Genomic DNA, 25030 nt, shown 5'->3' on the forward strand with positions numbered 1-25030 from the left:
TGGATTGGTCAGCCAATTATGATATCTTTCTTGTTTCTTGCTCTGGTTCCCTGATATTTTGAGGTTATAGTTTGTTTTTAAGTATATCCTTTTAAATTAATGGATAGTCTTCACTACAGAAAATATCATAGGTTGCTTTATAAACTTACCTTGGAAAGATAACTCTTTTTGATTCTAAATATGCCTCTAGACACTTTTGAATTTGGTCAAGTAATGCATTATTATTTTGAAAAGTTTCCAGAAGTCCTGTTTGTTGGGGGGGGGGGGGAGAAAAGATACTGGTTATATTGTGTTAAAATAAATAGGAGATACAATTTTAAGTGGAAGTAAAATATGGCATTAGCATTCTTCAAAGCTTTGGTTTTATTTGAGAAGAAATCTAAATTGGGGGAAGTTGGCTAACAATATTAACTATTACTTTTAATAACATGATCTAATGTTAATTTCAGTATTTACCACGGACAGACAAGTATTCAACCTGAAACATTTTTTATTTTTTACCTGACATCCCCCACTTTTAAGGGGCTGGGAATGCATGAACCAAAGCCAAACCCAAGCACAAACCGTTCTGTGTGCTAAGTACAATGTCATCTTGGGTCTTCACCTTTGTTCTTCTGCCTTTCACACCCTCCCTCAGATTTGCACACGTCTCATTCCCTCTTTCCTAATACTTTCTGCTCAAAAGCCACTCTGTCAAAACAGCCCTCCATCAAACACACACACACACACACACACACACACACACACAGCAGCCCCCAGCTGTTCTGTAGCCCGTTATGCTATTTTCCTTCATAGCTTCATCATCACCTGAAATGACATATATAGATCCTCACTTCTTTCTCTGAAATCCCAAGGCCATATATATTTAAGAATCATATATATTTTTTAAATTTCAAAGGCTTTTACATAACAAGTCCAGTGGAGACTGCAGCAGTACTCTGTAATCACACACATTAGTATTTTTGCAGCAAAAGGTTTGAATATGCATGTGGTAGGCAGAATAAAGTACTCTCAGGGATGTTTGTGTCCTATTCCCCAGAACCTGAGAATATGTTAGTTTATATGGAAAAAGGAAGTTGGGAGATGTGACCAATGATCATGGGATGGGGAGGCTATCTTGGATTATCTAGTGTGCCCAATGTAATCACAGGGGTTCTTCTAGGAGGGAGGCAAGATGGTCAGAGACAGAGCAGGAGATGTTAGGACAGAAGCAGAGGCTGAAGTGATTCAGTTGCTGGCTGGAAGATGGCTAGGAGTCAAGGAATGTGGGTGACCTTCCGAGGCCCAAAGTTTAAAAGTTTTCAATTCTGTTCACACCATATAGTTTTTCCTTTCTGTTTCTGTTTTTACGTAAGACTCTTTGGGCAAAGAGCATAGCCCATCAGGCTGCTTCTGCTTGACAGGGAAGTTATCCGGAGGTATTCACCAGGAAAGGTCATATGTTGCAGAACAACAAGCAAGCTTGCTGAGCTTTGATAAAGTTCAATAACCATGTATATGCATGCACCAAAGCATTGATTCCATATCCCTAGAAACAGAACTTATTTAAACACATTTCAACCTTGAGATTAGAATCATAATTTGTGGTAATATTTTTAAATGTTTTTCATGAATTAATGAAAGATAAAATGTGAACATTTTTATGGTTACAAGTCTGTGAGAGCTTTAGCAGACTAGGTCACCTGGATGTGAATATATGTCTTGTAGTCAAATTGTGTCATGCAAGCATCACTGATTCTCTGTGGCAGGAACCGAATTATAAAAGCAGCAAAAAGAATCAGATTCTTGGGTGCCAAAACTATGAACTCAGCTGACAGGTAATAATAACAATGATAATAATTAACAACAACCGCAACAATAGTGTTCAATTCACATTGCTCAGGAAGTGTCAGATATGCTACAAATATTCCTGGTCATCAATGATGACAAGAATCAAGGATTGAGTGTACCACATATTGTCAGGATCTTACAGGTGCTAATCATTTTAGATGGTTGTAAAGTCTTTTGGTTTGTTTTTTTAAATTTTTGTTTTATACCTGGTTGAGTAGCTGCTCGAAGAGCATTAGGCAACCGGTTCACCTTCCTCATGATTTCTTTCCATGACTTATCCACTTGAAGGAACATCTTAGCTTCGGCAGGCAATTGCCTCTGAATATCTGGAGCATTAAAAATACTTTCCAGGTATAGCCAATTTCTTTGGCAGTTCAGCCACTCTTCCTAGGAGAAAAATACAGGCATTACCAAATTTTTAATCCTGAACTGAAAACATAGTCACATTAAAAATAATTACATGGGGACTCACTATATCTTTTTCATTTTGGGGACTTCTCACAGGTTCTTTGAGATGAAACCTCCTTAAAAGGTCCAAGACTCCCTGCAGCCTAATTTCAATCCATGTTATACTAGGCAGAATTATAATGAGTCTACCATCCCCCCCCAGTTATATCTATATTCTTCTCTCTCTCTTTTTAGAAAAGAAATATGATTCATTTTCTTCAATCAGAGAAGTAAAATTTGCTTGTGACAGAACATGCAGTAGGTACAGAGGAATGGAGGAAGAAGAAAATCAACCAATGCCTCTCCCCTTAGAGGTAGTCACTACTATCGAAGAAACCAGAAATGCACTGTCAGAATGGTAATTCTCATTGTCTTCTCTACCTCCTGCCATTGCATGTGTAGGCCCAACATCTGCGAAAATTTCTCTCTTCTCATTCTGGATTTAGGGGTTATGCTTGAGAACTGATGTCACAACCACTCCAGACAGTTAATTCTTTGGAAAGTCCTATTTGGCACTTTTTAAAAGAACCCTCTATGAAAACATTACTTTGCTCTGTAGTCCCTCTCCTCATCGGGCCCACTCATCAGTAGAGGAGGCTGGCCAGGGTCAGATTATAAGGTGTTCATCAAAGAGGGTGGATTCCTGAAAATGATCTCTATGACACAAGTTTGGCACAAATTATCTTTTCCTACTTAGTGCCTTTATTATTTCCCAGATAGCCTTTCATATTAGAATATTTAGAAATCTAAACATAAATCAAGCTAAAAATCTGACGTCTAAGAAAGAGATAGGCTGGGAACAAAGTAAAGTCAGTGTAAGTGGGTTCTTTGTTCTACTATGGGATAGTCTGAGGTAGAATAAAATAAAAAGGAAAGGTGTACCACAAGGAAGGGCACCAAGCGGACTTCAAGCAACATTGCATGCTTTTCCAATAAATATGAGATTGTTGTGGCACTGTGAGAGGTGGTCTAAAAGCTTGAATGATTGAGGCTTAGAAGCCAGAGTGTTCCCTACCTGAGCTTAATGTTGTTGCCAGCAAGGTTAAAGCCAGTTAATAAGTTACCAAAGCTGCATTTTGGGATGGAAATTGGCTGAGGAGGGAAAGTCACTGGATTGTATGCACAGGAAGACTGTTATTACAGATACTAATTCTAATTCTTCTCATTGACAAGAAGACTCTTTCTTTTCCAGTTATGACGTTATAATATCAACTGACTGAAGTACTTAGGGAGAGGAAGAAAATGGTACAGGGGGAATGAGAGTAGGGAAAGGCAAGGGCTCATGTTCTAAGGGGGAAAAACTCTTGGAGCCTCTCTGTTTTTTGAACTTTGAATGGTTTCAGACATTGGTGGCAGGGTTCAGTCACTGACAGCACAAGTTCATTGACTCATTTCAAGAGCTGAATGATTTCAAAAACTCTGGTCTCAGAAGATTAAACTTTCATAATGGGATAGTGGTCACTTTTAAAACACAGAACAAAATTTTTTATCTTAATTAATTAATACTCAAAATGCTATCTTGAATCATGATACCTATCAGTGCTTCACTTCATCTAGATCTACTTCTAGAACTCCATTATAAAATCTTTTCAGGCATGTGTTAGGTTTCTGTGAAAATTTTGTTTAAATGTAAACTTCATCCCATGCTGATCAGTTTTGTCTTGATAAAACCATAGATTTATAAATAAACAAAAAAAAATGTGGGCAACATATAGGAGCTGAAGATGACCTCCAGCTGACAGCCAGCAAGAAACTGAAGCCCTTAGTCCCAACATTGTGAGGAAATAATTTTTGCCAACAACCTGAGTGAGCTTGAAAGTGGATCCTCCTTGAGTTGAACCTCTGATGAGAGCCAAACCCTGCCCCACATCTTGATTGAACTTTTGTGAGACCCTAACTAGGAGACTCAGTTAAGCCACATATGAACTCCTGACCCACAGAAACCGAGGAATAATAAATATAGACTTTTCATTTCACCAAATTTGTGGTATTTTGTTTCATGGCAATAATAACTAATACAAGAGAGATAGCAAAATCATATAAAGAAGAGTGCTATATATTTGCATTTTTCTTACATTCTGAATATAACAAAATGTCAACAATTAAATCTTATCTCTAAACTACATCATACTTTAGTGACTAAAGAAATGATTTCTAAGGTACTATGGCTCTCCAATTCTCTGAGCACATGAATTGAAATCGCCTTCACTCACCAGTGTCTGATTAAATAAAGCAAGTTGTTTCTGCCAGTCATCCACTCGAGTTTTCAATGGACCAACGTAACGTGATGAGGCAATGGTTGCAATGTTGATGGTGCTGTCATCAAGAAGGACCTTTAAAAAAGAAAACATGCAGCATCATGTGTTTGTGCTCTCAAAGATAATTACAGATGTTTAATTACAAGAATCCACTGAAAAGCCAACTTTTTGAATAAATAGCTTAGTTCCACCCACTGTTTCCTACCCACCCACTTCCCTTTCTCATCCACTTCATGATAGCTCACAACCCACTGTGATGTTCTTTCAAATGTCACCAAGAGACTTTTGATTGCCAAATCTTGGCTGTTTCTGTACAATTAATGGCACATGATTTTTGTTTGGTTCAATATTTTCCTCCTCTCTCCTCCTACTTTTAGGTATCTGGTACTTCTTTATACCATTTGGTCATGTAGGCCTTTATTTCTCAAAGTACTCAAAACTTGCAAAATTAGGTATCTTCTCTATCCAATGAAACATCACTTTATCTCAAGTATCTTGAAGGCTGAAATTGAACTCATTCATATCAAGCTCAGAACAATTAAAAACCATTTTCCCTCTACGTTCTTCCTTTACTTTTTCTCTAACACTGCAGCAACCCTCACAGACATATGCATTCTAAAAAATGTATATGCCAATTTAAAGGATTTTAATCATTCTATTTAAATTATAAATTTCTTGAGACCAAAGCCCCGTGACCTAGCATCACTTGGCCTCACACTGCCTGATTTCCATTGCAGGTTTGCTCTCCCATCTACTGCCCAGCATGACATCTGGTCTTGCTCTTCCATCCTACTCCTGGCAAAGCCATGTCATCTCTACTTCTGGTGTGGGTTACATTCAAATGGGCCAGGACTTTACTTTTTAAATTAGGCCAGAAGACACAGATCCTTTTGGTAAACAAATGTGTCTTTGAATTTTAAATCACTAAGAATATTGCAAATACATAGGTTAGATTTCTTTCTTTTCTTTTTCTTTCTTTCTTTTCTTTCTTTCTTTCTTTCTTTCTTTCTTTCTTTCTTTCTTTCTTTCTTTCTTTCTTTCTTTCAGATTTTATTTATTAGAGAGAGAGCATGAGCAGGGAGGAAGAGCAGAGGTAGAGGGAGAAGTAGGCTCCCTCTGCGTAGGGAGCCCCATGTAGGGATCAATTCCAAGACCTCAGTATCATGACCTGAACCAAAGGCAGATGCTTAACCAACTGAGCCACCCAGGTGCCCCAGATTTATTTTCTTTTGTTGTTCATAGAGCATGGCCATCTACTCCTAATCTCAAAAAATTCAAGTGAACTTAGTTTTTCAGTGTGCTATCAATCTGAAATGCTTGTTCGTGTTTCTCTGCCTCATTTAAATGGTTTGAAATGCTCTTCATTCTCATCTATATATGTCAAATCTCATTTATTCTTTAAGGTCCAGCATGTCTTTGCTGGTCTAGCAAGGATTCTGTGATCACTTCAGCCATAAATTATCTCTTGTTTTTCAAAATTCTTTTTTTTAAAGATTTATTTACTTATTTATGATAGACATAGAGAGAGAGAGAGAGAGGCAGAGACACAGGCAGAGGGAGAAGCAGGGTCCATGCCAAGAGCCCGACGCGGGACTTGATCCTGGGACTCCAGGATTGCACCCTGGGCCAAAGGCAGGTGCTAAACTGCTGAGCCACCCAGGGATCCCCTCCTGTTTTTCAAAATTCTTCAACTGTTAGCTATAGGATTATAATATTAACATATATATAGCTTTGCTAAATATGTATTAGCATCCCTATCAATTATTCATATTCATATTTTACCTTTCTAATTAGATTTCTTCTTATTTACTAACTCTTATATTTCATTCCTTCACCATAATTTCCCATAGGAGATTCAGGAGTAGGTCTGACCAATATTTCCCATGGGTTTTCTTTTCTTTTCATTTTTTTTTAAAGATTTTATTTATTTATTCATGAGAGAGAGAGAGAGAGAGAGAGAGAGGCAGAGACACAGGCAGAGGCAGAAGCAGGCTCCAAGCAGGGAGCCTGATGTGGGACTCAATCCCAGGACTCCAGGATCGCACCCTGGGCCATAGGCAGGTCCTAAACTGCTGAGCCACCCAGGGATCCCCTCCCATGGGTTTTCAATAACCCAGTAACCTACCTGTATGTCATCAGTGCCGCCCAGGATAAACACATCTTTGGAGTCACGATGAGGGAGAATGACGAATTCAGTTGTTTTCCAAGAATCTTCCACCTTAGAAATAATTCAAGTTTTAGAATACCTAAATTCATTTGTGTTTACTCAACAAATGCATATATAATAAAATAAGTGAAAACTCCATAATTATCCCATTCTCCTCTTTCCTGCCTTTAAAATTCTTAAAATTCTCTTCTTAATTAAATGATACAGATATGCTAAATTTTATTGATGAGCATTCATACATATGAATAATTTGATATGTTAATGTGTATCCCTTACCACTTTATGTTTTAAAAATAAGGAAAATATTTCTTTTTACACAAGTGATTTGTAGCTATGTGTGTATTTTTAGGGTAAGGAGGTAAGTAGCTTAAGTAGGGAAGTTTCTTTAATGTCTTTTTTTTTAAAGATTTTATTTATTTATTCATGAGAGACAGAGAGAGAGAGACAGAGAGAGAGAGAGAGAGGCAGAGTCACAGGCAGAGGGAGAAGCAGGCTCCTTGCAGGGAGCCTGACGTGGGACTTGATCCCAGGTCTCCAGGATCACACCTTGGGCTGAAGGCGGCGCTAAACTGCTGAGCCACCTGGGCTACCCATCTTTAATGTCTTGTAGCATTTCACACTGTTAGTTCTATCTGGTAGTTTGAAAGATGGTGCATTTTGGTATAAAAGATTTTCCTTAGAATGTGGTTTTTTATAGAACTATGCAAATTTCAAACTTCGTTGTCATCAAAGTGGGCTGTAAGCTAAGTAGAAAGAAGATAATGATAAAACTGCTACTGATAATAATAATGATAATAAATGAAAGGAAACAACAGAAGGATGACTGATAACAGGAGGGTGAGAGCTGCAATGCTGAAAACCCATCTAGATGAATCAAAAGTTGGTGATCTTCACACTGAATATGAAAACCTTTACACTCCCTGATCTTCAGAACACATTCTTCAGGTTTACCTTTTTAAGAATTGTTTCCAAGGCAGCTTCTCCAGAAGCTTGTCCAGAAATGTCCTGGATTTCTTGACCAAAGTCAAAAACATGCAACTCGGAGAGCTTCTCCAAGGTTAATGGAATTTCAAGGTCCACTAAGGAGGCATCAACTGTTTGTTCAATAGCTGCCCAATGTCTTGGCTTCAAAGTTGGGTTCCTCAAGTCAATGATAACTGGAAGCTGGAAAGCAAACATTCTTAAAGACACCATGATTTTTGTCTTTTTTTGACCATAGATATACAAGGTTATTTCTTTTTTTTTTATTTCTTTTTAAATATTTGTTTATTTATTTATTTTATTTAACATATTATTAGTTTCAGGGGTAGAATTTAGTGATTCATCAGTTGCATATAACACTCAGTGCCTATAATATCAAGTGCCCTCCTTAATGTTCATCACCCAGTAACCCCATCCCCCTCCCCACCTCTCCTATCTTAAAAACATAGCTCAAGATTTCTGTTTCAATTTAGGAATGTAGAGAACTGGAAAGAACACCACTCGTACTCTTACAAAAAAAGAATACTCTGTCCATCAAAAAAATTGAGGTTGCAGGGCAACCAACCAACTCAAAATTTGGGGAAAGACTGGTATCTGTGAATTTCTCCAAAGTAAAAAAAAAATAGGACTTGAGAATTTGCTTACCTAGGACAGATGCTTTGGGTTACCATTTAAGCTAGTAGGAAAATTCAGCTAAATTTTAAAAATAAATTGCTAAGGAGTGAGCATAGGGTAGGTAGCATGAGAGTGTAAAGTCCCTGGGGGCTTCAAATATAGAGGTGTTCACAGGGAAGATTGGGGAGCATCCTAAGAAAGTGAACCTTATGAGCTGGCTAGGAGAGGGACATAGCAGTCAGGATTGTAAAACTAATCAGCCCATTTCTCCTAGTTTCCCTAGAGAACAAAAGACTTAATGTCAGGGAAATGAACAACAAATACTGTCATTTCAAGGCATTGTGATAGATAACCCATTGTAGATTTCTGTATATACTGGGAGAAATAGGCTGGGAAAATAAAAGTTCTATTTGTGGGAGAGGGAAAGAAAAACATCTAACTCATTACTACAACTAGAGGAGGGGCAGGAACACCTGTGAAGGTCAGCAATCTGAGAACAAGGAACATAGTGCCTGGCTAAGATAGAGGCTTAGTCAGAACACAAGAGAATGACCCTCATTTCTCTCATTGGGCTAACAAATATTGAATAAAAATAACAGTGGAATATAGACTGATTAGTTGCAGAGACAGATTCTCTCCAGGGACAATATAAGGGGAGGACCCAAGGCCAGAGAGAAACAAAAATTGAAAAAAAAAATATTTGGCAAATGAGCCCAAACCATAAACATAAGGTATCAAAAGAATAATTATTTGAAGGCTGTAGTATACTGAAGGTAACCATAGCAACATTAAACCTCAAATGTAACCCAATTCCTTACTAGATTTAACATAACATGCCACTGCAAAAAACAAGTAGGAGGAAAGGTATATTCATCTCCAGGCATAAAAATTATTTACTTCAGTATCTATTGTACTACATCAAGAGGTCTGGCTTTCAATAAAAATTTAAGAACTGTATAAAAAATTAAGATAAACATACACTAATGAGACAAGAAAAGTAGAACCAGATTAAGATATGATACACAATGTTGAAATTAACAGGGAATTCAAAGTGATTGTAACTAATATGTTAGTAGCTCTAATTGAAAACGTAGGCAACATACAAGATCAGATGAGAAATGTCAATAGAATGATGATGGAAACTATAATTAAAAATTAAACAAATGTTAGAGTGGAAAGAGACAGCAAGCGAGATAATGCTTTTGATGACCTTGACACAGCCAAGGAATCTGTGAACTGGAAGATAAGGGAGTAGAAATTCCCTACACTGACACACAAGAAAAAATAGTAGGAAAAAAAAAAAACCAAAACCAAAACAACCAAAAACCAAAATCCAAAACCACGGACAGAGCACCCAAAAGCTAGAGGACAATATCAAATGGTGTAAAATATGCAATACAGGGGATCCCTGGGTGGCTTAGTGGTTTCGCGCCTGCCTTTGGCCCAGGGCGCGATCCTGGAGTCTCGGGATCGAGTCCCGCATCGCGCTCCCGGCATGGAGCCTGCTTCTCCCTCTGCCTGTGTCTCTACCTCTCTCTCTCTATGTCTGTCATAAATAAATAAGTAAATCTTAAAATAAAATAAAATATGCAATACAAATCTCAAAGAGAAAAAAATGGCTACATTTTCCCCCACCCAAATTAGACAGACACCAAACCACAAATCCAAGAAACTCAGAGAACACTAAGCAGGATAAATACAATCTGTAAACAACAACAACAACAATAACAACACACCCGGGCATATCACATTATAAACTGACAAAAAAGAAGAAAAAGAGATAATCTTGAAGGCAGCCCCCCAAAATACACATTATCTACAGAAGAACAGGGACAAGAACTACAGCAGAAAGAAATCATGCAAGCAAGAAAGCAATACAAGGATACTTTTAAATTGCTAAAAGAAAAAACAAAACGGGATGACTTCGGATGAGAAGTTTAAATTATCATTTAAATTATCATTCAAGGGGCACCTGTATGGCTGAGTTGGTTAAGCATCTGCCTTTGGCTCAAGTCATGATCTGTTTCTCCTTCTCCTTCTGCCCCCCCCCTGCTTGTGCTCTCTCTCATTCACTTGCACTATCACAAATAAATAAAAATTCTTAAAAATTTTGAATAATCATTCAAAATGATAAAAGAATAAAAACTTTCTCAAAACAAAAATTTAGGGAATTCATTATTAGCATACCTACTCAATAAGAAATATTAAAGACAGTTCTTTAGGCAACGAGTCAGAATCGTACATCCATATAAAGAAATAAAGAACACTGGAAATGGAATAAAGCAAAATAAATTTCATTTTGTTTCCTATTTTGATTGTCCTGAAAGATGATTATATAAGATAAAAATAGTAGTAATATATTATGCATATAGTATTTGTAAAGGTAAAATACAAAAAAACCCCAAATGATAAGGTATATCAAAGGGACACAGAAATCATCTGAGAGAGTTTTCAATGACCAAAGTTGTAATGATTTAGCAATAAATTGCAAACAATAAATAAAGTTGCACTATAATCCAAATTATAAAATATCCATGAGTTCATATTGACATAAATAAACAACTGAATGGATGGATGGATGAGTTAGAAAGACACATAAGCAAAAATAAATAAAAAGAAAGATAGATAAGCAAACAGATAAATCTATACAGAAAGATACATATTACCAACATCAGCAATGAAAAAGGGGACATCACTTCTGAGCCCACATATTTTTTTAAAAAATTATTTATTTTAGAGAGAGAGAGAGTGTGAGTGGGGGGAACGGCAGGAGAGAATCTTCACGGACTCTCCGCTCCATGGAGTCCGATGCTGGGCTCCATCCCATGACCCCTGAGATCATGGCTTGAGACAAGAAACCAAGTGTCAGAAGCTTAACTGACTGACCCAGGTGCCCCAAATCCTACATACTTTTAAAGGATAACAAAGAAATAATATGATCAACTCTGTGTCTATAAATTTAATAATTTGGATGAAATGGACCATTACCTTGCAAAATATACTATGAAGCCCCCTCAAGAAGAAGTATATTACCCGAACAATTCAATATGTACTAAAGAAATTTAATTTGTAGTCAAGAGCCTTCCAAAAAAAAAAATACAAAAAACAAAAAAAAACTTCAAGCTGAAATGGCTTCACTGGTGAATTTTACTAAGCATTTAAAGAAGAAATATTAATTCTATACTATTTCCTTCAGAAAACAGAAGAGGAAGGAACCCTTCCCAACTCATTTTAATGTCCATAAAATTAAAAACTGAATTTAGTAAGATCACAAGATATAAGATCAATATACAAAAATCAATAGTATTCAATGGTGTTCTGCTATTTAGTAGCAATGAACAATTGGAATTTAGAATTAAAAAATATTATTTAGGATAACATAAAAAGTAGTTATAAAACAAAATACATGCAGAATCTTGTATCAAAACTACAAAGCTTCAATGAAAAAAATAAAAGAAGACTTAGTTAAATGAAGAGATAGGCTATGCTGGTGACAGATTGGAATACTCAGTCTGGTGAAGTAGTCAGTTCTCTTCAAATTGATCTATATATTCAACACAATCCTTCAAAAATTCCCGGCAATTTTTTATACATTTCAACAACCTAATTCTAAGATTTATATGGAAAGGTAAAGGTATTAGAATAGACAAAACAATTGTGAAAAAGAAGAATGAATTTGGAGGACTTAAACCTATTTGATTTCAAGACTTACTAGCTATAGTTATCAAGACAGTGTAGTATTGGTGAAAGAATAGACTTATAGAACAACAAAACAGAATAGAGTCCAGAGATAGACTAAAAAATATAGTCCTCTGACTTTTGACAAAGGTGCAAGGGTAGCTCAATGGAGACAGGATAGTCTTTTCCAATAATGGTGCTGTATTGAGTGATATACATATGTAAAAAATGTACACCTTGATATATACCTCATATTTTATGCAAAATCACTCAAAATAAATCATAAACCTTAATGTAAAAAAGGCAGAACTATAAAACTTCTAGAGAAACATACAGGAGAAAATCTGTGTGACCCTTAAGTTTGGCAAAACATTTTTAGATATATACAAAAAGATAATCCAAAAAAGCAAAGAATATAAATTGGACTTTATTCAAATTAAAACCATTTGCACTCTGAAAGCCACTGGTAAGGGATTGAAGAGACAAGACACTGACTGAAAAAAATATTTTCAAGTTACATATTTGAAAAAAGAGTTGGATCCAGATTACAAAAAAGAACACTTAAAACACAATAATAACAAAACAAGCAACCTAATTAAAAATTGGGTTAAGAGGGGATCCCTGGGTGGCGCAGCGGTTTGGCGCCTGCCTTTGGCCCAGGGCGCGATCCTGGAGACCCGGGATCGAATCCCACATCGGGCTCCCGGTGCATGGAGCCTGCTTCTCCCTCTGCCTATGTCTCTGCCTCTCTCTCTCTCTCTCTCTCTCTCTCTCTCTCTCTCTCTCTCTCTGTGACTATCATAAATAAATAAATAAAAAATTGGGTTAAGAGCCAAGAAGACATTTCAGTAAAGAAGATAAAAGGATGGAAAAAAGACATTGAAAATAAGATACTCCACTGAGTAGTCACTGGAAAAATGCAAATGTGACTGCCATGAGATACTTCTATACATTTACTGGAGTGACTGAAATGAAAACCAAACCCAATGACACAAAAAACCTCCCAAATAATAATAAGTGCTGGGAAGAATGAGGAACAACTAGAATTCTCACACATAGCCTGTGGGAAGGCAAAATGTTACAGTCCTTTGAAAAACAGGTGACTTTCTTATAAACATATATTTACCATGCCACGTAGTAGTAATCCCACTCCTAGTTATCTAATCAAGTGAATTAAAAGCTCATGTTCACTTGAAAAGTTATATACGACTGTTGAGAGCAGCTTATTAATAATCACTATAAAACTGGTCACAAGCCAAATGTCTTTTAACAGGTGAGTGGAAAAACCAATTGGTGATAATCCATATAATGGGATACTACTCAGCAATAAAAACTAACAAACTATTGGTTCACCTAACAACATGGAAGAATCTTTTTAAAAATATATTACAATTCACAGAGATGTGAAACCATTACCACTATCTAATTTTAGAACTATCACTATCTACCCTGAAAGGAAACCCTATACCCTTTAGCTATCATCACCCATTTCTCCCACTCCATAGTACCCTGTAACCACTAATCTACATTCTCTGTCTATGGATTTCTCTATTCTAGACATTTCATATCTATGATATCATGTAGCTTTTCTGTGATTGGCTTCTGAATGTATTTTAAATGCATTTTTCTAGGTGAACACTGCTAGACCCAAAAAGCTACATATTGTATTATTCCACTTATATCATATATAAAATGAAGAACTTTAGGGATAGGAAACAGGTTAGTGGTTGCCTGGGGCTCGGAAGGAAGGAGAGGCTGACTACAAAGAATAGCATATGGGAACTTGGGGGCGATGAAACTATTCTGTACAGTACTGTTATATTTTATACATGACACTATCCATTTGTAAAAACCCATAGAACTGTATACCACAACAAATGACTTCTACTATATGCAAGTTTTTTTTAAAAAAAAGATTTTATTTATTTATATGAGGCGGGGAGCAGGAGGAGAGGCAGAGGGAGAAGTAGACTCCCCAGTGAGCAGCAAGTCCTCTGTGAGTCCTGGTCCCAGGCCCCCAGGATCATGACCTGAATGGAAGGCAGATGCCCAAGTGACTGAGTCACCGAGGCACCCCTATGTGCAAGTTTTTTTTTTTTTAAATCAACCACAACTCTGAAGTTTTTTTTTTCTTCTTCCAGAAATGGCCATTTTAATACAGAAAACCATGATAATTTACAAATGAATCACTTTTTGGGCCAGAGCCAGGAGGCTGTGAGGGCAGAAAGGAGGTGGAGGCCGTTGAGTCTGGGGCCGTGAGCTCAGCACCTTCACAACCAATCCTACCCAGGCTCTCATAGGCCGGGCAAGCCCCAGAGGACCCTAGTCCCTGCCCCTGGACTCCCACTACGCATTTCCTAGTGGGAAGTTCTTGGGTCAGCTTCAGGACAGAAGGTGGAAAGGGAGAGACAAATCCTTGGAATGAGGGCCTGGAGGGCACAGGAGGGAACAAGGCAGCGAGCAAAATGGAACAGAATGTGACATATAAATTTGTTTACAGTCTTATAATCACATTAAGGGCAAATGAAGAAGAAAGAGGTTAACAAAAGAAACTTTGAGAAAGTGTTTTGACTAGATACTATAAAACTAAAGAGGGAGAAATTGCAAAAAATGTTCTTCTCGGGGAAAATTTGCTTCTTGTTGTACCTGAAGTTTTGCTTACTTTTCCTACCCATGCCTTTTAGTCCTTTATCTCATCTTTTAAAAAAAAATCTAAAATTGCTTACAAGGATAAAGCCATAACCCTTTTCATTCCCATTTCAAGTACTGGTTTAGCAGTGATAGGTTTCAAAGAGCCATCCTTGCACACCTATGGCAGGGCTTCCTGATCTTCAAGTCATGGCATATTTGGAAAATGGCCTGTTTGTTTGGTGCCTTTTTAGGCAAGGCTGCCCTGGCCTCATCTGGTTGTCCCAGAGCTGAGCAGATTGGTATCTTGGCATCCCTACAACCTGAATTTCTGCACTAAGTTCCCTCCCACTCGGGAAACTCTTACTCTGGGAAACTCTTACTCTGAATGCCCCTTGAACCAAGGTGTTCAATTGCATGGTTTGGCCAGTTGAAGATAGGGATGCAATCTGCCCCTTAAAAAACTGAATTTGTCTATTCTTTCTCTTCTCTCTGCAAAGCTGACTAATGTGAACAGGGAAGAATTCCTGACTTTAGTCTCATTAGCATTGAGTAGTAATGGACTGATCTGGAGTTTTTGAAATAATTTCTACCAAACTTACCTTTTCTTTCATTTTCTCCACCTTGTGTTTTAGCTGGGGAACTACACTGTTGGGTGGCAAGCCTTTTTCCAATTGAGTCACAAATTTGGCATATTTAGAAACTTGACTATTTAGGAATTCTGGGTCCAGGCAGTCAAATTTGGACTATAAAAATTAGAAAGAAAAAAAAGATAGATGATAAAGGCAAGCTTGAAATTGTAAAATTTTTTCCTTTACTCAGATTTTACAGTGGTTAAATTCTTAATTGAAGTCAGCTCTCTACTTTTGGAAATGGCTTTACTTATTAAGATTGCTAGTAGTATACCAGGCATCACTTGCTTATTCCTTTCATGTTCTTGTTTCCCACATTATCAAATGTAGTATTGGAATCCCTGTAATTTATTCCTGAGAGCCAACTCTTATAAGGAGACAAATAGCTACTTCTTACTCTTGCTAACAGAACTTTCTCACCCAATAGTCTCCTATTACTTGATTATGTACCCCTTTAACATAATTTTTTAAAGGTGTATCTCAATATATACATGTATCTATAAATATATTTCTCAGTCATAGAAACAGAGAAAGACAAATACTGTATGATCTCACTTACATATATAATCTAAAACAAAACAAAATGAGATGAAAAGAAACTGAAAGATACAGAGAACAGACTGGTGGTTGCTAGAGGTAGGGGTGGGAGGTAGGTAAAATGGATGAAGGAGTAAGAAGATATAAACATCTAGTTATAAGTCATGGGGGTGTAAGGTATAGTATGGTGACTATACTGTATTGCATATTTGAAAGTTGCAAAGAGAATAGATCTTAAAAGTTCTCATCATAGGAAAAAAGTTTTTGTAATTACATATGGCAATGGATGTTAACTAGACTTACTGTGGTGATCATTTCACAATATATACAAATATTCAATTGCTATGTGGTACACCTGAAACTAATGTGTTATGTGTGACTACATATAAACCTTCATTTTTTCTTTTTTTCTTTCTAGGTTCAACATTTCCTTTATGTCATCTAATGCATCTTTTTGTATGTTTCCTATGATGAAATCATCCCATTTTTGGAAGCTTCTCTTCTAAACTATGGTGGTAATCAGAGAGCTCTCTAAGCTTTTTCTTTATACCTCAGGAGCATTTCCTATTTCTAAGATAAGTGACAAAGGAGTTATATAAGAGCACTTAAAATTAGTTGATATTATAGCATATATTTGTTTTCTCTTTTCCTCATCAAAAGGTAAGTTCTATGAGGGTTTGAACTGTGTTGTTTTTGGTCTCTACTGGTATGCCCAACACTTAGAACATTATCTGGGAAACCTTTTTTTGTGTTGCCGGTGTTTAAACCAGACATGTGACTTCTGATTACAGGTATCAGCATGAGTAGGCTGAGTGAGCAAGTGTAAAACAATATTTGTGAAGTTGATGGTATTTCTAACATGATCATATCACACTTGACAGAAGAGATGATCATCTAGCCTGCCTTCTAGAAGGCTGACCCTCATCAAGGTTTGAATATATGGGTAGTTCCTAGAAGCCAAAATCTATGGCTACGATTGGAAGTTGGCCCCCTAGTTCAGGTAATTTACTGTTGAGCTCTTAAGGAAAGATCCTAGATCTCATTATTTGGATTCTATTCTATTCTATTACAGTCAATGAAATAGCTTCCTTTTTTTTCTTTTTTTTCAAAACAGAACAGAAACCTAAGTTAACAGAAATATAAGGTGTGGAGATCACAAATAAAATCCTATGATCTTCAAGAACACTTGGGTATAGTATATCATGACAGGACTGTTCAGAAGCCACAAAGCTGTTAAACATCATTCAGTGAGGTCTTTTGATGCTTCCTTCATTTAGCCTTCTTAAATGGAAGACCCAAGAAGTCTGCCTTATAATAATGTAGTCTGCTCCACAGTCTGTAGTCTGTGGTATAGAGTGACAGAAAGACCTTTACACATTTCACTGGAAAGCTGTTAAGAATTCCCATAAAATTATAACATTGCATATTGTACTGAAGTAGGACTACTTCAGGTTGTTAAAAATCATAATTCATATTATTATGATATTAAGTTTAATTAATAAAAAATGATTTCTGGATTGAGAGGATTTTTATTTTGTTTTATTTTACCTTTAACCATTCTTGTTGGAGTTGATCCCACTCAGATAAAGAATCCCAGAGCAATTGTTTGAGCTTCAATTCAGCACTAACTTCTTCCAGAGCTTCAAACTTTGATACTTCTACCTTTAAAAATATAATAAGCAAAATTCATTAGTTTTCAGATATAAAGATCTTATATTATTTTCCTATTAGTAATTCTTGATGCAGTGATTACTTAGCAGAATATGGGTGGGTCCTAAGTGGGGAAAGAAAGCGAGAGATAGAAACAAATGAAAAAAATAAATCATAAATCCTATGTATATTCAAATTTCCATTTGAGTGACAAAATATAACTCTTTACACTTCTTTAGAACCTAAATGTTCAGTAAAGACATAAATATCATGAGTGCCATAGGCATTCTTCTTCAAGTTAGATCATATATACCTGGCCTTTTAGGAAAACAGATGAGTTTTCAGAGGTACTCATTTCCTTTGGGGCATGTATACCAAGATGACAGAAGAGGGAGATGTCTGTATAGTAGCTGGTGGAGGGGATGGGGAGATCTATAAAGTAGAAAGAACAGCCTGGTTTCTTATCTCTTTGTAACCCTGTGAGCTGTATATAAACCCTGTAGAGAGAAAGACTGCAAGAAAATCTGAAGAAGCTGTTTTCATAGAAGTGTTTTAAAACTGCCTAACCTTAGAAGTGAACAAGCCCCCAGGGAGGTTGTTTGCACAGAAATCATGAACCCTGTGATAAGCCAGGACTTTGAACATTCCATCCAACAGCAGCTGAATACACATTCTTTCCAAGTGCTTGCAGAACATTCTCCAGGACAGATCATATGATAGGCTACAAAACAAGTCTTAGCAAATTTAAGATTAAAATCCTACCAAGTCACTTTTTCAGTCATAATGGTATGAAACTACAAATCACCAAGAGGAGAGCTGGAAAATTTACAAGCATGTGGAAACTAAACAATACACTCTTAAACAACCACTGGGTTAGAGGGGAAATTAAAAAAAACCTTGAAACAATGAAAATACAGCACACCAAAACTTATAGGATGCTGTAAAAGCAGTTCTGGGAGGGAGGTTTATACTGATAAATGCATATATTTAAAAAATAGAAAGATCTCAAACAATTTTACAACATCAAGGAAGTTGAAAAAGAATAAACATCCCAAAATTAGCAGAAGAAGGAAATAAAAATCAGAGTGGAAAAAAATCAGAGTGGAAAAAAAAATCAGAGTGGAAATAAATGAAATAGAGACCAGAAAAATAGAAAAGATCAATAAAATTAAGAGCTAGTTTTTCAAAAAAGATAAATAAAATAGATAAACATTTAGCTAGATGAAGAAAAAAAGAGAAGACTTAACTAAAATCAGAGAAAACATTATACCAGATACCACAGAAATACACAGGATTATAAGAGACTACTATGAATAATTATATGCCGACAATTAAATTGCATCACTTAAAAGAAATGGATAAATTCTTATGAATATAATACCTACCAAGACTGATCAGGAAAAAATAGACAATCTAAACAGACCAATAAGGAATAAGGAGATTGAACCAATAATCAAAACCTCCCAACACAGAAAAGTCCAAAAGTAGACAGCTCCAGGAGCAGATGGCTTTACTGGTGAATTCTACCAAATGATTTAAAGAAGAATTAATGCCAGTTTTTCTCAAACTTTTCCAAAAAAATTGAAGAGGTGGGAATAATTCCAAATTCATCTTATGAGGTCAGCATTGCTCTGACATCAGGGATATAGCCTAATCGTCATTAGGAATTAGAAGTAAGCTCCTAGGCCTGAGAGCAGCAGAAGGAGGGGTAGATCTGAGTTGATCATGAAAGAAGAATTAATCAAGTATTGACTGATTAAGAGTAATAATATTAAGGTTAATTAATATTAAGAATTAATCAAGTATGGATACAGTGCATGGAAAGAAGGGGACATACTTTTATTTCAGGTTTTCCTTTCTGACCCAAGAGGTCAGAACACCTGTTAGTTACAACTTTTTATCAAGCAATGTTTCCTTAGTACCTCACTTCCTACTGTATACTATCCAATCTTGTAGGTCAGTTAACTCAACCCAGGAATAACTTTGAACCCTAGTTCTCCAACACACAAATCTCAGATACTATGCCAGTGAGTGTCTAGTGTCACAGTTATTATTTTGCAGATTTCCCCTTCCAAGCCCTGGGCTCTAGAGTGGATAGCTCCTTAGATCACTTTCTGGCCATCCACTTGGGGCCAGAATAGATAGGCACATTCCCATGTTAGGTCCAAGCACTCCTCCAAGACTGTTGGAGGGACTAATAACACCTCTCTCATTACTGGTGGTTCCCTGGTTCTGAACTTAGGAATCTCTTCTACTATTCTTTCTTTTTTGGTCTCTAATAACTATTCAGAGCACTTAAAGCTCTTACTCATTTCTCTTCATCTATTTATCCCCTGGCTTAGCCAAATTCTCTTCTTTCATCAAATTGGCACATCAGACCAGGGAAAATCGGCAATATTCATGGAATCAACACACACACAAGAATGTAAAAGAAGTTTGAGTATTACTTAAGGAAGACTAGTTGGGCTTTAATTGACCACATTTAAAAATCCACATACAGGGCAGCCCCGGTGGCACAGCGGTTTGGTGCCGCCTGCAGCCTGGGGTGTGATCCTGGAGACCTGGGATTGAGTCCCACATCGGGTTCCCTGCATAGAGCCTGCTTCTCCCTCTGTCTGTGTCTCTGCCCCCCTCTCTCCCCTCTCTCTCTGTGCCTATGATTAAATAAATAAAATCTTAAAAAAATAAAAAAATAAAAATCCACATACATATTTTTACATAGAGATTGCAGCCCCTGGTCTGAAGGTTCATCTATATAATTCATCATTATTTTTTATTAGGAAAGATATTTTGTGTCTCATGTATACTAATCTTTAAACACTTCAAAGTCAGAGAACACATCATATTGGTATTTCAGACCATTCTGGCAAAATGACAATAGGTGTCCAAATATTGAATGTTATAGCCACACTGTTGAGGGTGGTTGTTGATCAATGCCATTTCTATGCATATATTTTAAACACAGATGTGCAGAGCTGTCTTTACCTTAAAATTCTTCTGATAGGATTTATACTGAAATGCACGTTTTTGAAGATCATCTAGAACTATCTGCAGATCACTTAACATGAGCTTTATTTTATCTTGATCAGCATTAATATCCAAAATCTGTGGATCCTGTAAAATTAAGATAATTTTTGATTAGTCATTCTTACTTTTTGATGTGGACCATTAAATGAAATGGATTTATAAACATTTTCAAAAATATTTTTCTAATTTTCTTTTCATTCTGATTTCTAGGAAATGTTAAAATGGTTGCTTTTTTAAAATTTTAAAACAATAGATGTATATTGTAAAAAGTACAGAAATAAAGAAGTGTCTTGGGGACAACATTATTTTTAAATAGTACCTAATAAATTTTCCCTCATCTACTTTCATTTCCTACACTTCTTCAACCAACATGACTTCAGGCAAGGAGAGGTGCATGTAATAGGGAAGAGAAGGAAGAGGACATGATATAAGAGAAATTCCCATTTACATTCATGAAAATAGGAAGCCCTTTGATTTCTGAGAAGTAGGAAGAGAGAAGATAAAGAATAAGTGGCTAGATATGATATAAGCACAAATACTTAGGGGTTCAGAAAAATGTTCAGTTTTAAATAGCAGCTCAAAGACACTGTTAATTGATTAGAATGAAACCACAAAAATAGAAGTTAAATCAGATTAAAATGAACTATGATCCAGAAATAGCTTAATTAAAATATAATAGTTCATTTTTACACAGATTATTTTTTTAAAATCTTGTCTTAGCTTACCTGTGCTAATAGCTTTACTTCATTCACTTCATTGGTTAGGTCTTCAAGATCTCTACCCAAATGCTGAGAAAACTGCTTAATCCTTGTTTCTCTGTCACCCACAGATTTATCAATGGCATTCCGAACGGCAACAATGGATGGCTTCATAGTAGCAAAAACAGCAAAGTCTTCAGGAGGTGTGGGAACTTGATACTGTTCAATGAGCTTGTACATTTGAATCACTATATTCCCTTCATCTTCAAGGCTTTCAATCTAAATAGAAACATTGGTTGCTTGTTAATATATCAAGAGTCCTATTATTCCCCCTCAGTTTTATCTAATAGGAGACAGCTGCTGTGCACAGTGAACATCACACATTCATAACCAGCACAAGATGAGTGAGCTTAACAGTAGGATCATATTGACTGAAGCTTGCTATAGATATTTGATAAAGATATTTGTTGCTATAGTGCAGGTAATCAGGCCCAGGAGGTAAGTTGTTCAGAGCTGAGCACAGTCAGTACTCTGGTAAATGTTTATTATTCTCTTCTCTCTCTTTTGTTCTCTAGTAGCATCAAACAGTGCCAATATTTGGTTTTCAGAGACAACGTGTACAGTGAGGATGCTCAGTTGCAATATCCGACCTTCTAGGCATGTGTACTGAGCAGGGGTTGTCCCAGAGCCGCCCCTGAGGTATGCACAGGTCATGGTTCTGGCTGCATGTTCCCTACTATATTTTTACTATCTTCAACTGACTATTGAACATCTTCATTTTGATGTCCTACTTTCAGTGGACAGTGCCCTTCCTAATTTTCTGGGGAGAGATTCTCTAGTTTTGGGGGAAATCTCCTTTCACTCTGCCACATGGCTGTAGAGGGAACAGCCATGTTCACACAACTTGACCCAAACCCCTGGTCACAAGCTGAACCAACAGCGCAAAATTGGGACCTGAGGAATCTGGCTCAGTCTGCTTTCTCTCTGAATATGGGAAGAGTTAGGCTTAGGTATTGGCAGAGGCCATTTCCTTCCATGTGGAAACAAAGCACATCCTTGACATAAGAAGAGAACTGCAGAGAAGCTTTTAGAGAAATGATTCTCAATCTTTAGCTTTGAAACTACAATCACCTCGGAAAACTTGTGAAAACACAGATTGTTGAGCCCCTTGAGCCCCTCCCTGGAGTTTCTGATTCAGAAGATCTGGGGTGGAGCCCAAGAATATACATTTCTGGAGTCCCCTGGTGATACGGATGTTGCCAGTCCAGGCCCACCCTTTCAGAACCAGTGTTCTAGAGAGGAGCAGAGATGAGAGATGGAAAAATAGTTTCCCCTCCTTTTTTAAAAACTACGATGCTCTAATCCCTAGATTCTGTCCTCTTTAAAGTCTAGACTCTATGCATGCCTTTGGATTCCAGAAGATAACCCTGCAACACTAGAATAAACCTCATCTTTCTAAGCTAACTATGTGAGTTTTGTTCCTTTCAACCCAAAGTTGAATATCTTAACATCTTCAACAAGTAATAAATAGAACTAAGTATCTGTACATGAAGATCTGTTCATTTTCCTGTTTCCTGTACTTGGAGTGAGCCTAGGTCCATGTTTCTCTGAGGGAATCTTGGTTTACATTTATTATCCTGACACAGTGATTAATAGTGCCTCTGTCACTCTCAAAATTGGCCTGGTTGGACAATGATTGCATGGCCTGGCCCACTTCTACTGGTTAATGATACCACTGTCACCCTGCTCACTACAGAAAGAGATCCAAGAGTAATCTTAGACTTCTCTTGTTCCCAAATTCAGTTGCCCGCTTAGTCCTTTCAGTTCTACTAACTTAACTTACTAGAATTCATTCCTTCTCTCATATCCTTGAAAATACTGCTCTAGCCACAGTTCATTAGCTCTATCTGCCAAACACCATTTCTCCACAGCATGCCAACTGCCATACCCTACTCTTGTCATTCTGCCTCAGGCATTTGCACACAGATTCCCCTCTCCTTGGAATCCTACCTGAATAGATATATTTTAGGACATAGCTTGAATACCCCATCTTCCACAGAGCTTTCTGTAATTCATAGCCAAGAATGACCACAACCTCCCCCCATCCTGCAGTCCTACCATAGTATCTTATACCTATATATATATTAGATAATAGTTGTCTGCTTTCATTATGGACCCTGAGCTCTTTGCAGGCAGGTTTACTCATTATTGTAACCCTTGCATCCTGCAAGTGGGGGTTCACTACATTTTCTGAATGAAGAGATGAGGTTCCAAAGAAAAGCTGTTCATGTGTGGAGAACATCTCCCCCCTAAGGGAAACTGCTTCCACAGCACAACACTCAGAAATGCACAGACAACCTCATGGAGATGGGATACACTCTGGGTCTTCTGCAAAGCAATCAACTCTCCTGTTATGCAACTATAGGGTAAGTGCAATCTACTCTCTGCAACGTGATCCTACCTTCCTGTCACAGTTTATATAACAGCATGGGGTAGAGAGGCTGAATGCATTCATGAGACATTTAGAATTAATATTGGGAGAGACAGCATCTTTCTCTTGGTGGTTGGCTAGCTTGCAGCATGTAACTTGAGAGCTGCTGCTGGTCATATTTGCTGCTGTGGAATGAAGCAGCAGAAGCAGACTGTCTTTAGAGGGAGGAGTAGAATAGATCTTCAGGGAGATGCAGAAAGGATGATGGAGAGGAAAAACTACCTGGGTTTCCCACAGCCTTGTCATTCCTGGCTCTGGTAAGTTCCTAAGCCTACTTACCTTTTTGATGAAGGGGTGGGGTTCCTTGAAATAATACCGAATCCTTAAATAAGGTACCTATTTGGCCTAAGCTAGCTCAAGTGAGCTTTAGTTATTTGTCCAAAGTGCCTTAATGATTACACATAATAATAGACACTTGGCATCTCTAGACTCCTGGGATAATGTATACAGAAACCTGAGGGAAAACCACAATCATCTGCCCTTTAGTGAAGGTGCCATTTCTTGAAATGAGAAACCAGATTGTTACATTTAAGTTAGTGAATCACTAGGTTATACATCAGAAACTAACGTAACATTGTGTGTTAACTCTGCTTCAATAAAAAAATAAATGTCAAAAATGGTTGCTTTTATAGGCACATGAAATAGTCTTTACTGTAAATTCTGTTAATACTATAGAACAGACTACCCAGTGGTTAATGACTTATTTTACTCAGTTTGTATTTTTATTTGTGATATATCTTCAGTTTCCAGTTATTTAAGAAAATAACTTACCTCTATTTCAAGTGCCAATTAGTATGAATAAAGCTTATGAAAAATTGACAATTGAAATTAAATGCTAGGTTGCCTGCCACAGGGAAGACACTGAGGGGAGGAAACAAAGTTTCTAAGAGAAAGAAATAAGGGAGACAAAAGAGTATGTGTGTGTGTATCAGAGAGAGAGAGAGAGAGAGAGAGAGAGAGAGAGAGAGCATGAGTATTGACCCTATCACCTGTGTCACTTGAGTCTCCATGTCTACTGTTCTCTCCCAACTGCCTCCACTATATTTAAGCTAGTTGATATGGGTTTCTTTTCCTAATGGTGAGGATCCTATCTATTATGCAGATATGGGTTAAGGGTCAAGACTTCCATTACAATTCCATGATCACTGATCACAAATAAGAACTGCAATAAAGGGGATCCTAGGTGCCTCAGTGGTTTGGCGCCTGCCTTTGGCCCAGGGTGTGATCCTGGAGTCCTGGGATTGAGTCCCGCGTCGGGCTCCCAGCATGGAGCCTGCTTCTCCCTCCTCCTGTGTCTCTGCCTCTCTCTCTCTCTCTCTCTATGTCTATCATAAATAAATAAATAAATAAATAAATAAATAAATAAATAAATAATAAATCTTTAAAAGAAA

The 25030-nt window shown here is 37.1% G+C and overlaps 1 protein-coding gene across 1 annotated transcript in view; it reads right to left on the reverse strand.

Moving 5' to 3' along the window:
• DNAH6 (dynein axonemal heavy chain 6) overlaps positions 1-25030 on the reverse strand; it is a 242056-nt gene that overhangs the window by 161171 nt on the left and 55855 nt on the right. The window contains exons 15-23 of the mRNA XM_055312464.1: positions 21176-21427; positions 20409-20537; positions 17322-17435; positions 15207-15350; positions 7654-7866; positions 6661-6753; positions 4491-4610; positions 2037-2217; positions 150-246 (exon numbers count right to left, since the gene is read on the reverse strand). Coding sequence (XP_055168439.1) covers positions 150-246; positions 2037-2217; positions 4491-4610; positions 6661-6753; positions 7654-7866; positions 15207-15350; positions 17322-17435; positions 20409-20537; positions 21176-21427 — 1343 coding nt within the window. The remainder of the gene's footprint in view (positions 1-149; positions 247-2036; positions 2218-4490; positions 4611-6660; positions 6754-7653; positions 7867-15206; positions 15351-17321; positions 17436-20408; positions 20538-21175; positions 21428-25030) is intronic.

This window comes from Nyctereutes procyonoides, unplaced genomic scaffold (assembly GCF_905146905.1).
Source record: "Nyctereutes procyonoides isolate TBG_1078 unplaced genomic scaffold, NYPRO_anot_genome, whole genome shotgun sequence".
In the NCBI taxonomy this organism is placed as follows: Eukaryota; Metazoa; Chordata; class Mammalia; order Carnivora; family Canidae; genus Nyctereutes; species Nyctereutes procyonoides.